At 44.1% G+C, this 14,170-nt stretch overlaps 1 protein-coding gene across 1 annotated transcript in view; it reads left to right on the top strand.

Moving 5' to 3' along the window:
* The first annotated feature begins 3,469 nt into the window (after nucleotides 1-3,469).
* The window catches only part of LOC111974221 (septin-2), a 32,581-nt gene continuing 21,880 nt past the window's right edge, over nucleotides 3,470-14,170 (top strand). Inside the window, exons 1-5 of the mRNA XM_024001873.2 lie at nucleotides 3,470-3,568; nucleotides 3,836-3,919; nucleotides 4,541-4,664; nucleotides 5,909-6,043; nucleotides 6,234-6,351. Coding sequence (XP_023857641.1) covers nucleotides 3,559-3,568; nucleotides 3,836-3,919; nucleotides 4,541-4,664; nucleotides 5,909-6,043; nucleotides 6,234-6,351 — 471 coding nt within the window. The 5' untranslated portion in view covers nucleotides 3,470-3,558. The remainder of the gene's footprint in view (nucleotides 3,569-3,835; nucleotides 3,920-4,540; nucleotides 4,665-5,908; nucleotides 6,044-6,233; nucleotides 6,352-14,170) is intronic.

Below are 14,170 nucleotides of genomic sequence, written 5' to 3'. Positions count from 1 at the left end.
GATTAAGGCAGCCCCCTGTACCTCTCTGATTCAGAGGGGTTGGGTTAAACGCGGAGACACATTTTGGTTGAATGCATCCAGTTGTGCAACTGACTGCCATATCATGATACTTAGGTGCCAATACGATATGTATTGCAATTCGATACTGTGATTTTATTGCGATTCAATGTTCCAAACATTACTCACCATGTCTGCTGCAGAGGGAGAGCCATGAGAAAACGAGTTTTGATCAGTCATGGAATTAAGTGCTAAAAACAAATTGGTTCCCTATTTAAAAAGAAGATGGAGAACAAACTATGAAGGAAAACTACTGGAGTTTTAGTGCAGGTACAGCCAACTAGTGCAAAAATAATATTGTGATATTGTCAAAATAATATTTTGATATGTAACTGTATCGATCCCCCCCCCATCACTACTTGCCATCCAACCTTTATGTTGCTTGGCTATTTCCCTTTCTGTCCCCTTCATAAAAGGGCCATCCTGTGCTTTTTCTAAAGTGTGTATTAGGAGTGGCCCTGCTGGTTTCCGTCTGCTTGAAAGGCCTTCTCATTCTGCCCATTGTTGTGTTTTTTTTAATTTATGGCTCAGACTGTAGAGAGCTCCTGAAACAGAGTATAACAGCTTTATTATTGTTGCCCACCATCACCTCCCAACCCCCAAAMGATCAATTTATTACAGTTGAGCCTCAAACCCCRCTCTGTGTGTGTGTGTATGTGTATAGGTATTGGTATGTGTATACATGTGTCTGCCAACTTTATCTTTTATCATMGTATTTCAGTTTATCAATTCACTACCGAGTCATAGCATAGCTCAGATCAGGGTGGACTTTAGCTGCCATTTCTTGAAGAGGTTCTTAACCAATTAAGCTTAAAATAATTAKAAATAATAATAACAAATATAGATTTGGTTATAGGTCTAAATAATTKTGTATGGTGTAAATGCTTTGTTTTAAGTTTCTGTGTGGTAGAGGTGAAGTGAATAGCTTTACTCCTAGCACAGCCCCTCATGGCTTTAATCCAGCTAATAAATCAAGTGTAGACCTCACATGCCAGGACTTTGGCTTAACTAAGGTGGCATTTTTCCTTCTTTGCCAAACCGTTTAATCTCCCTCAGGTCGGGCATTCTGATTGTGTTTGTGTGTGGGTGTGTGAGTTCGTAACAGCTTACAGAATCCGGTCAGGTAGRCTAGCGATTAAGAGCGTTGGGACGTTAACCAAAAGGTCTGCCCTTGATCAAGACAGTTAACCCCTAGTAACAACTGCTCCCCGGGCACCGATGACGTGGCATGTTGATTAAGGCAGCCCCCTGTACCTCTCTGATTCAGAGGGGTTGGGTTAAACGCGGAGACACATTTTGGTTGAATGCATCCAGTTGTGCAACTGACTAAATATCCCCCTTTCCATTATTAAGTGGGTATTATTGCCACCTGCCTGTATCCCCCATAGTGTTGTCTTTGTGATATTACCGAAGTGATAATGGAACAACTTAATTCATCTACTGCTGTTTCCCACAGAGACCGCCCAGAAATAACACGTGTGTGTGTGTGTGTGTGTGTGTGTGTGTGTGTGTGTGTGTGTGTGTGTGTGTGTGTGTGAGAGAGTGCGTGCGTGCGTGCGTGCGTGCGTGTAGGGGATACTTATTTAGTTGCGTATAAAATAGCTTGTTTAAATATCGACATAAAACATATCACTAAAATTGCATATTCAATACTTGCATTTTAACCTGTATAGTATGATGGCCCCTAGAATGTAGCGCTAGGTAACAGATTAATAATAATATTGCTGTGAATTAAATGTAGGATATCACTCGGATGCATAATTCCCCACTCAGCCGAATCTCACCCTGCGCTAGCCTGCTTTGTCCTGCTTGCTAAGGTCCATATCGCAAGCTAACCACCTCTGTGCTTAAGCTCCTGGTGGTGTGTGTGATTGCYTGCCAGCGGGACCGAGGTCGGGCCAGCGGGACCGTGGTCGGGACCGCGGGCCGGTGCTTGTTTCCTCTCCTACCTCAGCGAGTGGTGATCCGAAAGGCCTCAGGAACGTGGAAAGATGAAAGGCCTCAGGAACCTGGGTAATAAACAGCCATTGTTCTCCTGAGAGCTCGATGAAACGGAGAGGGATATCTGGCCACGTCGCCTGCTGCGGAGATAGGAGGTCCTGGCACCATGTAGAATAAATCAGTCTTCATCACTCTTTAATTGTTGCCAGACAATATTCAAGTGTCAGATACGGGACACTCCTCAAACTGATTTTGTTAAGTTTATTTTGTTTGTTTTTCTAATAAAGTTACATAACAGGGTTCAGTCGTCTCTGGCTGCGCTCGCCATCTCTCCCCGCTTTCGCCTTATCGCACACGACCTGTCAGTCAGTGCCCAATGCATTAGTGATCAAATGGAGGGGGGGTGGGGTTTAGGCAGCGCAGGGCACCAGTTGGTGGCCATTATGTGATAATTTATCATTCAGGCTCATTACTCTGTCATCTGAGTAGTACCATTGAGTAGGACAGCAGGAGCCTAACTAAACAAACCAGGCCCTTACCGGAGGTCTGGGAATCAACTTGATGCCCACCCTGTTTCTGCTCCATCCACTGACTGTGATACAGATTTAATGGGGTTGGCTGTGAGTGACTGGATGTCAGTGCAGTCTTAAAGTGCCCTAGTGTGGCTGTGAGTGACTGGATGTCAGTGCAGTCTTAAAGTGCCCTAGTGTGGATGCTGTCAGTGTCATTATTATTATTCAGAATGCCGATGATAGTGACTACTGCAAATTAATGGTAGTACTGTAGTAGGAGTTGTGACTGCAGGCTTGGTGGTGAGTGATTATACAGTTGTTGTCTATGAGATGGTGAGACAGCCTGGATGCCAGTCTACTGCTTACAACAATGCTACTGTACATTGTTGCCTTTCCAAGAATACAACAAGTTTAGTAAAGCAGAAAAAGACTAGCACCCAGGCTTATGTTACATTGTGACTTATCTGATGTCTTGTTTCTGGTTGCAGGTTTAGGTGACCAGCAACAGTGACCATGTCTCAGTCTGTAGAGAAAGGGAAGGTGAGTGTGACTTTACCACTTTCAACACACACACACACACACACACACCACACACACACACAACACACACACCACACACACACAACACACACACCACAACCACACACACACACCATATTGAGGGCGCATATACAGAGCACACAGAGAGCGATCATCCTAGCCCAGAGGACATCCTGTATAAATGCTTCCGTTTCATCGGCAGCTTTATTGCTTTTGGATTTTCTCATTCCATTTAATCTCAATTACCACAGACATCTCACACACACATCTCCTAAACACGTGAATGTAAGAAGTGTCAGAGTGGATAAGAGAGAGAGGAGGAGGGAGAGAACAATTCAAGACCCCTCTCCCTATGCTAATCTATATAGTTGATATAATACTGTACATTACCTCTATATCCATGTGTTTGTGTTTGTCAGTTCCTGAGGCGGCGGGATATGTGGGTTTTGCAACCTGCCCAACCAGGTACACAGGAAGTCCGTGAAGAGGGATTTGAAGTTCACTCCTCATGGTCGTTGGTGAGTATGACTTATTACACAACTATTTTGATTCAATTCAGGAGAATTCAAGAGAGCTTACCTACACCTACACAGTAAGTTTATTTTGTGCCAGAATGCTGTCTAGTTGAATGCTGTCTAGTTGAGGGTTTGTGTCCCAAATGGTGCCCTTTTCCTATATAGTGCACTACTTTTGACCAGAGCCCTGGCCAAAAGTAGTGTACTACAGTAACCTTGTAGATATGTATAGATCCTAGAGTACTATGCCTGGTCTGTATTCTCCTGCAGGAGAGTCTGGTTTGGGCAAGTCTACGCTGATCAACAGCCTGTTTCTGACAGACCTCTACCAGAGAGATAATCCTGGGGCCGCAGGTGAACACGCACGCAACGCACGCACGCACGCCGCAACACACACACACACACACACACACACACACACACACACACACCACACAGAGAAGAGCGGAAATAAGGCAAAGAGGATGAAGTTCTGCTCTCAGACCAGACAGCGCATACATACACACACACTGTAATAACAGAGAAAGGTCTGTTTTCAGCTGTCTCCAGCATTGTATTGCCTGGAGTGGAATGTTAAGAATGTTTATTTTGTATTAGTCTTGAAAAGGCCCATCCCCTCTTTATGACTTAGATTATTGGCCAGTCTGAAAAAGCACCTCCAGCTCCTACCACTTTTGTGTTTGTAGTTCTGAAGGGATAGGATAGGTGTAAGCAATATGGTGATGGCTTATAGTAGCAACTTCTGCCATACTGCTTACACCTGTCCAGTGCCTGAAGATCTGCATAAGGATATTGTGTCCAGACGCTTGGCTTATGCAGACTTTGTTATTTAAGCTCTAAAGTCACATGGAACAAACTTTGATTTGAAAAGTAATGAAACTAGTTATTATTAAGCTGTGTCCCCCGGGATCCCTCTAAACTTAACCTAGTGTGTTACACACAATGAAAATGTATTTCCTTTTGTCTCCTCTGTAGAYAAGATTGAGCGGACGGTGCAGATAGAAGCCAGTACAGTGGAGATTGAAGAGAGAGGAGTGAAGCTCCGTCTTACTGTGGTCGACACCCCCGGATACGGAGATGCCATCAACAGCCAGGACTGGTGTGTGTGTGTGTGTACAATGGTTGATGATGGCAGGAGCAGTTATTCTTCCTGTGCCCTTGCCCCCATCAGCTGCTGTGTGGGCTCCTCCCCCTCCTCCCTCTCTCTTCCCCTCCTCCTCTCAGCTCCGTTTCTTTTTGATTGTCCTGACATACCTGTGTTTGGGCCTGTTGGTTTGATGRACAACTCGGGGTTGGTGACAACTGGCAGTGATCTAAGGGCTAGGCTGAGTGCAATAGAGCAGGTTAGCAGCTCTAAGTGGTGTTGGTAACAACGAAGGGACAACAGTACATTTACATTTGACATTTTAGTCATTTAGCACACTCTTATCCAGAGCAACTTACAGGAGCAACTAGGGCAATTAAGTGTCTTGCTTAAGGGCACGTCAACAGATTRTWTTTACCTAGTCAGCTCGGGGATTTGAACCAGCAACCTTTCGGTTACGATGTTAACAGCTAGGCTATCTGCTGCCCCATTAACAGGTGTTAAGGATATGCTTACATCCAGAGTTGGGATCATTCTATTTCAATTCCATTTCCATTCCTCTCAGAATTAGTCAAGGCATTTTTTCACAGTAGTGGCCTGAGTTATCTGGAGTTGCTATGGAATGGACCACAACACTACCTGGGTCCAATAGGGTGAGGTGAATATAGGTCAGAGGTAAACTGCATCCCAAATGGCACCCAATTTCCTATATAGTGCACTACTTTTGACCAGAATAGTGCTCTATACACGGAATAGGGTGCCATTTGGGATGCAGACTTTGTGTTGATTTTTGTTCTGGCTGGGAGGGAAGCTGTAGGCGCCCTGCTAATGAACATGTTACCACGCCTACTGGCCCTGTAGGAAGTCATCAGAGAAAGCAGGTCAGATGGCAGAGATGATAGGCTGCATCTCAATACTCTGGAACAGCTTCCTTTTCTGGTCTCCTTTTCTCCATGTTGGTCTATGAGATGATAGGCTGCATCTCAATACAATGAAACAGCTTCCTTTTCTGGTATTTTCTTTCTCTTATCCCTGGTTTTCAAATTGGTGCAGATGAGATAGAAGATGTGAGGAGATATAGCCAGTTTAGGCTTTTGAGATGCATCCCCTTTCGTGAATATATATATATACACAGTACATATACTCCCTAGGCTCCAAAATCCCACAATCTATTTTTCTGGAGGTGGTTTTCTAGTGCAGACTGTGTCTCTGGTTGTTTTTTGTGTGATGTGTGTGTGTTCTGTCCTGTGTGTCCTCAGCTTTAAGACCATCATCCAGTACATTGATAACCAGTTTGAGCGTTACCTTCATGACGAGAGTGGCCTGAACCGCAGACACATCGTAGACAACCGAGTCCACTGCTGCTTCTACTTCATCTCTCCCTTTGGACACGGGTAAGAACACATGCGCACACACACGCACACGCACACGCACACACACACACACACACACACACACACACACACTGCTACTTCTAGTTCATACCACCATTTAGGCTAGGTAAGGGGAACATAATCACTTTATACTTTTTATTTAGCTACTATTATTTATCTATTGTTTGTATTTCTACCTGTCCCTGTCCAGTCTGAAGCCTCTGGATGTGGAGTTTATGAAGGCCATTCACAGCAAGGTCAACATCGTCCCTGTCATCGCTAAGGCTGACACACTCACACTGAAAGAAAGAGACCGCCTTAAGAAGAGGGTGAGTGGGGCACGTGCGCGCACACACACACACACACACACACACACACACACACACACCTACACAAGCAATGCGACAAGCATGTCAGACATTCAAGCGTTTTCCCTCATTCCCCTAGGTATTTCTTTTTTACACAGGTGTAAAAACATAGCATTGCCCCTCACTGAGCTCACGATGGAACCAATGGAATTAGTGATGAGGTTGTTGCCAGAATGTTGAGGGCTGCATTAGCATCAGTAGCTGTTCTGTGTTGTTTGTGTCCTGAGCCATATGGCACTGTCATTAGAAAGTAGATTATATAATAATAATAGAAATTAGATTCTTATCAGCACACTGGCACAGTGGCCCAGAGGCAACTATGCAAGTCGAACATCCGTGATTGTGTGTGAATACGCACACATTTGCCTGTGTGTGTGTGTGTGGGTGTGTACATTTTTAATGATGCAGCTTGATTGCTGCTGGACAATAGCAGGCTTATTTAGAAGTGCAGAGAGAGATGGAGAGAAGAGAAAGAGAGGGGGAGAGAGAAAAGGGGGCAGCAGGTAGCCTAGTGGTTAGAGCGTTGGGCCAGTAAACGAAAGGTTGCTAGATAGAATCCCCTAGCTGACAAGGTAAATCTCTGCCGTTCTGCCCCTGAACAAGGCAGTTAACCCACTGTTCCTAGGCCGTCATTGTAAATAAGAATTTGTTCTTAACTGACTTGCCTAGTTAAATAAAGGAAAAATAAATAGAAATTTAAAAGAGGGAGCGAGAGCACACATATCTTGGTCAGTGTCCCTTCCTTCCAGATGCTTCCTATTGGAGCAGACCTGCATGCTTCTGGTTTCCTGATATCTGGTCTGACATCACACACACCATGAGAGGTTTGTTAAGCTGATATAGCCCACGCTAGGCAGAGGAGAATGAGGCTGTGTAAATAGGATTTCCTGCTTCTGTGATATCACTCCATCTCCCCTCATCCTCCTCGTATCTAATCTACTCCCTCCACTTTTGATTCTTGTGTTTGAGTCAGTTTGTTTAAAATGTTTCAACGGTGCTTTTTTCTCTCTGGTGGGAGGGATAGCAACCAGATCCGGACAGGGCTTGCATGTGTGTGTGCACTTGTGTGTGTAACATCCATCCAATATAATCACTAGTGAATATCTTATTGTCTAACTCCTGCCCACTACCCACTTCGTTTTGCTTGAGCGGTCTCGTTAGCTATACTTTAACAAGTTTGTTTGCTTACCTAGCAGCTGGAGACACTCCCCCCTCCCCTCACTAACCCCTGTACTTGCCAGAACAGTCAGATACAGTCCCAGCTAGTATTGTATGTTCAGTCCCAGACCACCCACCAGCCCTTCTTTCAGACCCCAGAAACAGTGGTCTTTTCCCCCAGTGGGGAGGCCTCTGCTCTGGCATGTATGGGGCCGGAGTGGGGCATGCCTGGCACTCAGGCCGGGAACAGCTCTCCTACCTGGGCTCCAGTGGAGGATAGCAGACTCAGTCACTGTACAGCTGCTTTGTTGGAGGCCCAGGTCTAGACAGAGCTGGTTCTACAGGAGTGTGAGTATATGTATGTGTGACTGCAGACTCAGTCACTGTGAAGCAGCTTTGTTGAAGACTCACACAGTCTGGTTGTGTAAAGTGCTGATGTTACAGATTAGTAAAAACACACACACACACAATCTTTCCTTAAACAGTCTTATATTTTTTGCTTTTTACCAAATCAAATCAAATACACGTGTTTAGCAGATGTTATTGCGGATGTAGCGAAATTATCTGTATAGGGTGAGTGTCCTGACAGTCAGAGGGGATGGAATGGGGTGAGCGAGGGACAAATTGCACACCCTGTTCAACTGTCTAAAAACTCTGTCTGTCGCATTAGTTCCCATGGTCCACTTAGCGTTCCCATAACAACTGTCAGTTAACAAGCAATTAGGATAAACAGAATGGATAGCCTACACAGATGTGCACGCTAACACATCTCAAACTCACATACAGTTTTACAAAAACACAGGTCTATACACACAAACCCCTGCTGCTCCACCGCCAACAAAATGTATTAATTCCCCACCAGCTTAGATCACAAGGGGGCACAAAAAAAKCGGGGAAAAAGCCCATTGGGCGTCTATTACGAGAATACTAACCAAATTAGCACAAGTAATTGTGAATTTCCATGAAGGCTGCTAGCTTTAGTTTTAGCATAGTTTTTGCCCCAAAAACTGGATTGTTCATTGTAAGTTAATTTACTTGTGTGGCTGCCAGCCAAATAGTGTTGCACTTCTGTGGTCATTTGATGAAAATGAGTTGCCGAATGTGTTGCACTAATGTATTTTCTGTGAAGGAAAACTATAGTTGCACGTCCCTGATCACTCTATTGAAGCAAAAAATTCACTTGACTTTCAATATAAAATGCGACCCCTGTCAATACACAGCTGGAGCTGCTTCCGCTTTCTCCCGTTGTGCTATTTACAAACAAACACATGACTGGCTCAACTGTTCTGGGGAACTACGTAAGCTTCATCATTTAAAATAATGTGACAYGTTCTTGAAATGTTCTGCATTGACTGARCTTCATGTCTTAAAGTAATAATGGACTGTCATTTCTCTTTACTTATTTGAGTTGTTCCTGCCATAATATGGACTTGGTCTTTTACCAAATAGGGCTATCTTCTGTATACCACCCCTACCAGGCTGTATCACATCCGGCCGTGATTGGGAGTCCCATAGGGCGGCGCACAATTGGCCCAGCGTCGTCCGGGTTTGGTCGGTGTAGGCCGTCATTGTAAATAACAATTTGTTCTTAACTGACTTGCCTAATTAAATAAAGGTAAAAAAAAAAAAAAGAAACTTGTCACAACACAACTGATTGGCTCAAATGCATTAAGAAGGAAAGAAATTCCACAAATTAACTTTTAACAAGGCACACCTGTTAATTGAAATGCATTCCAGGTGACTACCTCATGAAGCTGGTTGAGAGAAATCCAAGAGTGTGCAAAGCTGTCAAAGCAAAGGGTGGCTACTTTGAAGAATCTCAAATATAAAATATATTTTGATTTAACACATTTTTGGTTTCTACATAATTCCGTATCTGTTATATCATAGTTTTGATGTCTTCACTATTATTCTACAATGTAGAAAATAGTAAAAATTAAGAAAAAACCTTTAGTGAGTGGGTGTGTCCAAACTTTTGACTMGTACTTTAAATCTGAGAAGTAGCCGTTATGTACTATTTTACACCTAGGGTTACTATACATAACTTTAACCCATTTTATAAGAGATTCTCCAAAATTGAAATATTCCACGCATTTATATATAAACTCCGGTTGTACCCATAGTTATAGCATGTCAATCTTACCCATRGCTAGGCATCAATTACATTTATTTTTCTATGGAAAGAAAACACATTTTCCCAATCAGTCTCCTGGATGCTGAAAGTTATTGGCTCTTTGTCTTGAATCTTCCGGCCAAGGTAATGTTGTGATGCTTAAAGTCTCTCTGTAACTCTCTGTAACTCTACTCTAACTGCATGTTCATCTACAAGAGAAAGTATACAATCTGATGATTTACTCATCTTGGGTTTACTTGTTGTCCTTTGCACTATGTTTGTTTCCCAGTTTAATCAGATAAGTAATTATATATACAGTACGTGCTTCTGTGGGCCCTGCCGAGCACCGTAGTTGAGTACCAGTCCCTTGCCAGACTAGGGCAGTTGGGTGCCCCTTCCCTGGTCAATTCCACAGTAACTTAACAATTTCCACTTCTGGAAAAAAAATTTTTTTTCATTTCTGCATTGTTCTTCAAGTAAATGTGTTTTTGTAAAATTTTCTGTGGAAATTGTTAAACGTAGTCCTTGTGCAGAGATGTATGGTTTGTTTAACTTTGCAATCATTGGTTTTTGTTTGACATGTAAAGTGAAAAATCTGAGTCTGTGTCACCCCTGTTAGACTAGGGTAGTACAATACCCCTCCCCTGCCATACTAGGGTAGTTGAGTACCAGTCTTTCTATTGAGGTCAGAGAAGCAGCAGCCAAGAAGCTACCAGAAAAAGCCCTCGGCTGTAGAATGATTAATGACTAGAGTGTTTTCCCCCTGATATTTATTTGTTTATTTGTTTTTCACTGGCCACTTTCTCACCATTTTTACGTTGTTTGTCCGTCAGCTAAATMTGTTGCCCTCCCTTCATCCCCAGTCCTACGATCTCTGTATTATTAAGGGGAAAGAGCTTGTAGAGAACAATATACGTTTCCTGCAATGGGTCAAGACTATTCCGCCGACAAGACGCAGCCTGCCGCCCTGCGCAATATCAACCTTTGAACAAACCTTGCTCTCGTTCTCTCTCGCCATTCCTTTCTTTTATTCTCTCCTTCTCTCCCCTCTTACTTTGTTCCTTTGGTCTCCCTGCTTTTTCTCTCCCCCCGCTCTCTCCTTCCCCCTTCTTTATTCTTTGTAATGCCAGTTCTATTTCTAATACTTGTTTTGATGTGTCATTTATGGGATATGCCTTAGGGTGGGTCACAAGCTCGAAGAATTCAATCACACAGCGTCTGTTYAAGACAGAKAGGTGGAGTGGCGAATGGGGTGAGTCGCTCTCCTCAATAAAGGGAACCATTTGCTCGCCAACTGGTCATTCTCGCATTTCTTCCTTGCGGTAGTGACTGCGCTCACTAAAAGCTCTCATCAGCACGAATAGATTGTCTTTCTACTGAACTGTCAGGCGAACCGTGAGGTTAACACTGCCGAACATAGGACCTCAGCTCCTGTCGATTACATTTCTATTTTAGTAATTTASCAGACGCTCTTATCCAGAGCAACTTACAGTTAGTGCATTCGTCTTAAGATACTGTAGCTAGGTGGGACAACCACATATCTCAGTCATAGTGTAAGTACAGTTTTCCTCACTAAAGTAGCTATCAGCAAAGTCTGTTTAGCTAACGTCACATGGCTAGTTATTGAGACTTGGTTAGCCCTCGCCTCAAGGCTTTAGCTAAGGGCTAGCTGTCACCGCAAAGCTTAGCTAACCAGTGTAACTCGCCGCAWGTCTAGCTACACTAAACTCGTTTTTCTACCTGCAAGGGTAGAATTGCTGGCTCTCCTTTCACGTTTAGCACAACACAATCACGGACCGTGTTGACCAGACTGACCGCCCTAGCTTCACAGCTCGACGGTCGAGAGACACGCATGGTTCGTTGAGAGACAAAGATAGCATGCTCATTCTCCGGCTAGCAGTGTGCTAACTAGCTAGGCTGTTAACCATGAGGTGAATGCTAGCTAGCTCACACTTTGCTCGAGGAATAGTATTTCTCGCAGACATGGAGCCTGCTACCCCTACACAGTGAGAACTTAGCAMGCCTCCTGCCCGCTCCTCAGCACCGGCACACGGGCCCATGCGAGGGGATGATAGCAGGCAAGGATACACACCCCATGTGTATCGCCTGCTTGGATTTTGAGCACGCTACAGCATCACTCGCTAACCCCGAGTTCTGCAAGCATTGTAGGGCACTGCCTGCAAACTGCCTTCATCAGCGAGTGCGAAGAGCAACCTCCAAACAAGACTCTTCGCCCTCACAGCCTTCGGGCAATGAGGCTAACCCACAAACCCTTCCCTCCTTGGAGGAAGCTAATTAATATGGGGCCCTTGATTCACTGTATCAAAACGAAACAGTGGGCAAGAAGGATGAGAACCTCGATATCGATGAGGAAGAAATACTCAAAATCATTGAGGCGGAGAAATCTCAAGCCCACGGCTCCAAGCCCTATTCTGCCCTCAGTGTAGCATCAGCACCCAACAAAAATGTTGGGCTTATCAACATCTAAACGGGCAACGACCAGGCTCGGTATCGACTGGTCCGCACCTGTGGGGGATTGCTGCGCTGAAAGGGACTGGTTCGACGGGAGGAAACTCCCTTCTCGTGCCATCCCGGTGAAACAATTCCTCCTTAACGGTCCCTGCATGCATGGCGGAAGCCAAACTTAACTGGGACAAGCCCCTGTCCAGCAAGGCAAAAAATCTAATCAAGATTTATTTAAACAGCACATTTCAGACATGGAATGCAATGCAATGTGCTTTACAGCATCAAAACAGCATCAAAACACCATGCAAATGGAATACATGTAGGCCTATTACAGCAACATTTGAGCAGTAGCCTAGGCTGGCTAATTAACTGCAAGACATTTTGAGCGCACCATACAGTATTGCTCCATTCAACCGCACCAGTGATCCATGCAGCGCGAAAAATGAAAAACATGTTTTAAGTTGAAATMTTATTTTTACAACAACCTAGTGAACCTACCTACGTTTTTGTTTTTAAAAAGTTTTTGATTAGGTCGCAGCATATTATTTATATCTGCAAGGATAGCAGGAAAGGCTGGACAAATATGATTTATCTCTTGTTTTATTTATGTTAAAATGCTATATACAGCATCCTACAGTATGTGCGTTTATAAGTGGACATTATAAAGTGCCATATTTTTTATATAAAACAATGGGCAGTTTGAGTCGCAGTTGTATGCACATATTTTTCTAAAAGCAAACAGATATACTATGTCTGCCTGTGAATTAGTTGTGTTTTTTCAATATTMCCTGTGCGGTGATTGKGTTTGACACCCCTGTTTTGGACAGAGGGAAGGCGTTCCCCGCTGTTAAGGTCTATCTAGCCGCTATCTCTGCCTGTCACATAGGCTTCAASAACAACACAATAGGGAAACACCCTCTGTTATGTCGTTTCATGAAGGGAGCGCGTTGCTTACGCCGTCTCCAAGCCTTTAGCCGCATCTTGGGATCTATCTATTGTGCTTGAGGTGATTTCTCAGCAACCTTTTGAGCCGCTGGAAAGCATGGAGTTGAAATATCTCTCCTTCTAAGGGCTGATTGCCCTTACATCCACAAAGCGGTGAGTGAGCTGCACTGTAAGTACACCATTCGTGCCTACAGTTCAACCCAGGGTTATCCAATGTAACGTTGGTACCCAATCCCACCTTTATACCTAAGGTCAGCGGCAATTGTCTCACCTTAGAGCTTGTGGTTTTCCACCCACCACRCTTCCCTTCCTACGGAAGAAGGGCGTCTCCACAATTTCTGCCCAGTACGCGCTTTGCGCATCTACTTGAATAGCTCGAGAGCATGCTGTAAGAGTGACCAACTCTTCGTGTCTTGGGCGCCCCCCTGCAAGAGTGGGCCCCTCTCTCGTCAACGGCTATCCAATTGGATAGTGGAGGTGGTCAGGACCCCGATGAGAGAAAGTCGACTAAATAGTCGGCAGAACCCAGAAGATGATGACCATCATGACTCTGCAGTTGACTAGAGTGGTGGTATCTAATAAAGAGACAAGATCTCCCAGGCAGAAATATAAATCCACCACGTCCAAAATAAAGCGCAAGAGGCACAGAATTGGAGTATCCCTCCAAAATTCAAAGAAATCTCCAGCAATAGTGGCTAAAACGCAGGGAAAAACAACCTCAAAGAACTACTCAAAATACACAAGCACTATAAAACCAGAGACTTGGAAAATCCAATTAAGTAGACCTAATATAGTTCACAACAAGGCTGGGTGCGTGGTGCTAACTTACACAACTACTATGGCAAAGAACTAGACATCACAGGTTTAAATACTAACAAGGGAACGACACATCAGGGCATAACAATAATTAGAGCAACTGGAAAAAGCAAAAGTACAAAACAGGTGCAATGAAGGACATCTAGTGACCAAACCTGATACAGTCCTGGGCTAAACCTGAACAGGAGGCTATCTATATTGCTTACAGTGCATTCGGATTTTGTGACGTTACAGCCTTATTCTAAAATTGATTAAATTGTTTTTTCCCATCAATCTACACAC

Source organism: Salvelinus sp. IW2-2015, linkage group LG15 (assembly GCF_002910315.2).
Source record: "Salvelinus sp. IW2-2015 linkage group LG15, ASM291031v2, whole genome shotgun sequence".
NCBI classification, from domain to species: Eukaryota; Metazoa; Chordata; class Actinopteri; order Salmoniformes; family Salmonidae; genus Salvelinus; species Salvelinus sp. IW2-2015.
The sequence above is the reverse complement of the archived record's forward strand: the minus strand, read 5'-3'. Positions and strand labels throughout refer to the sequence as shown.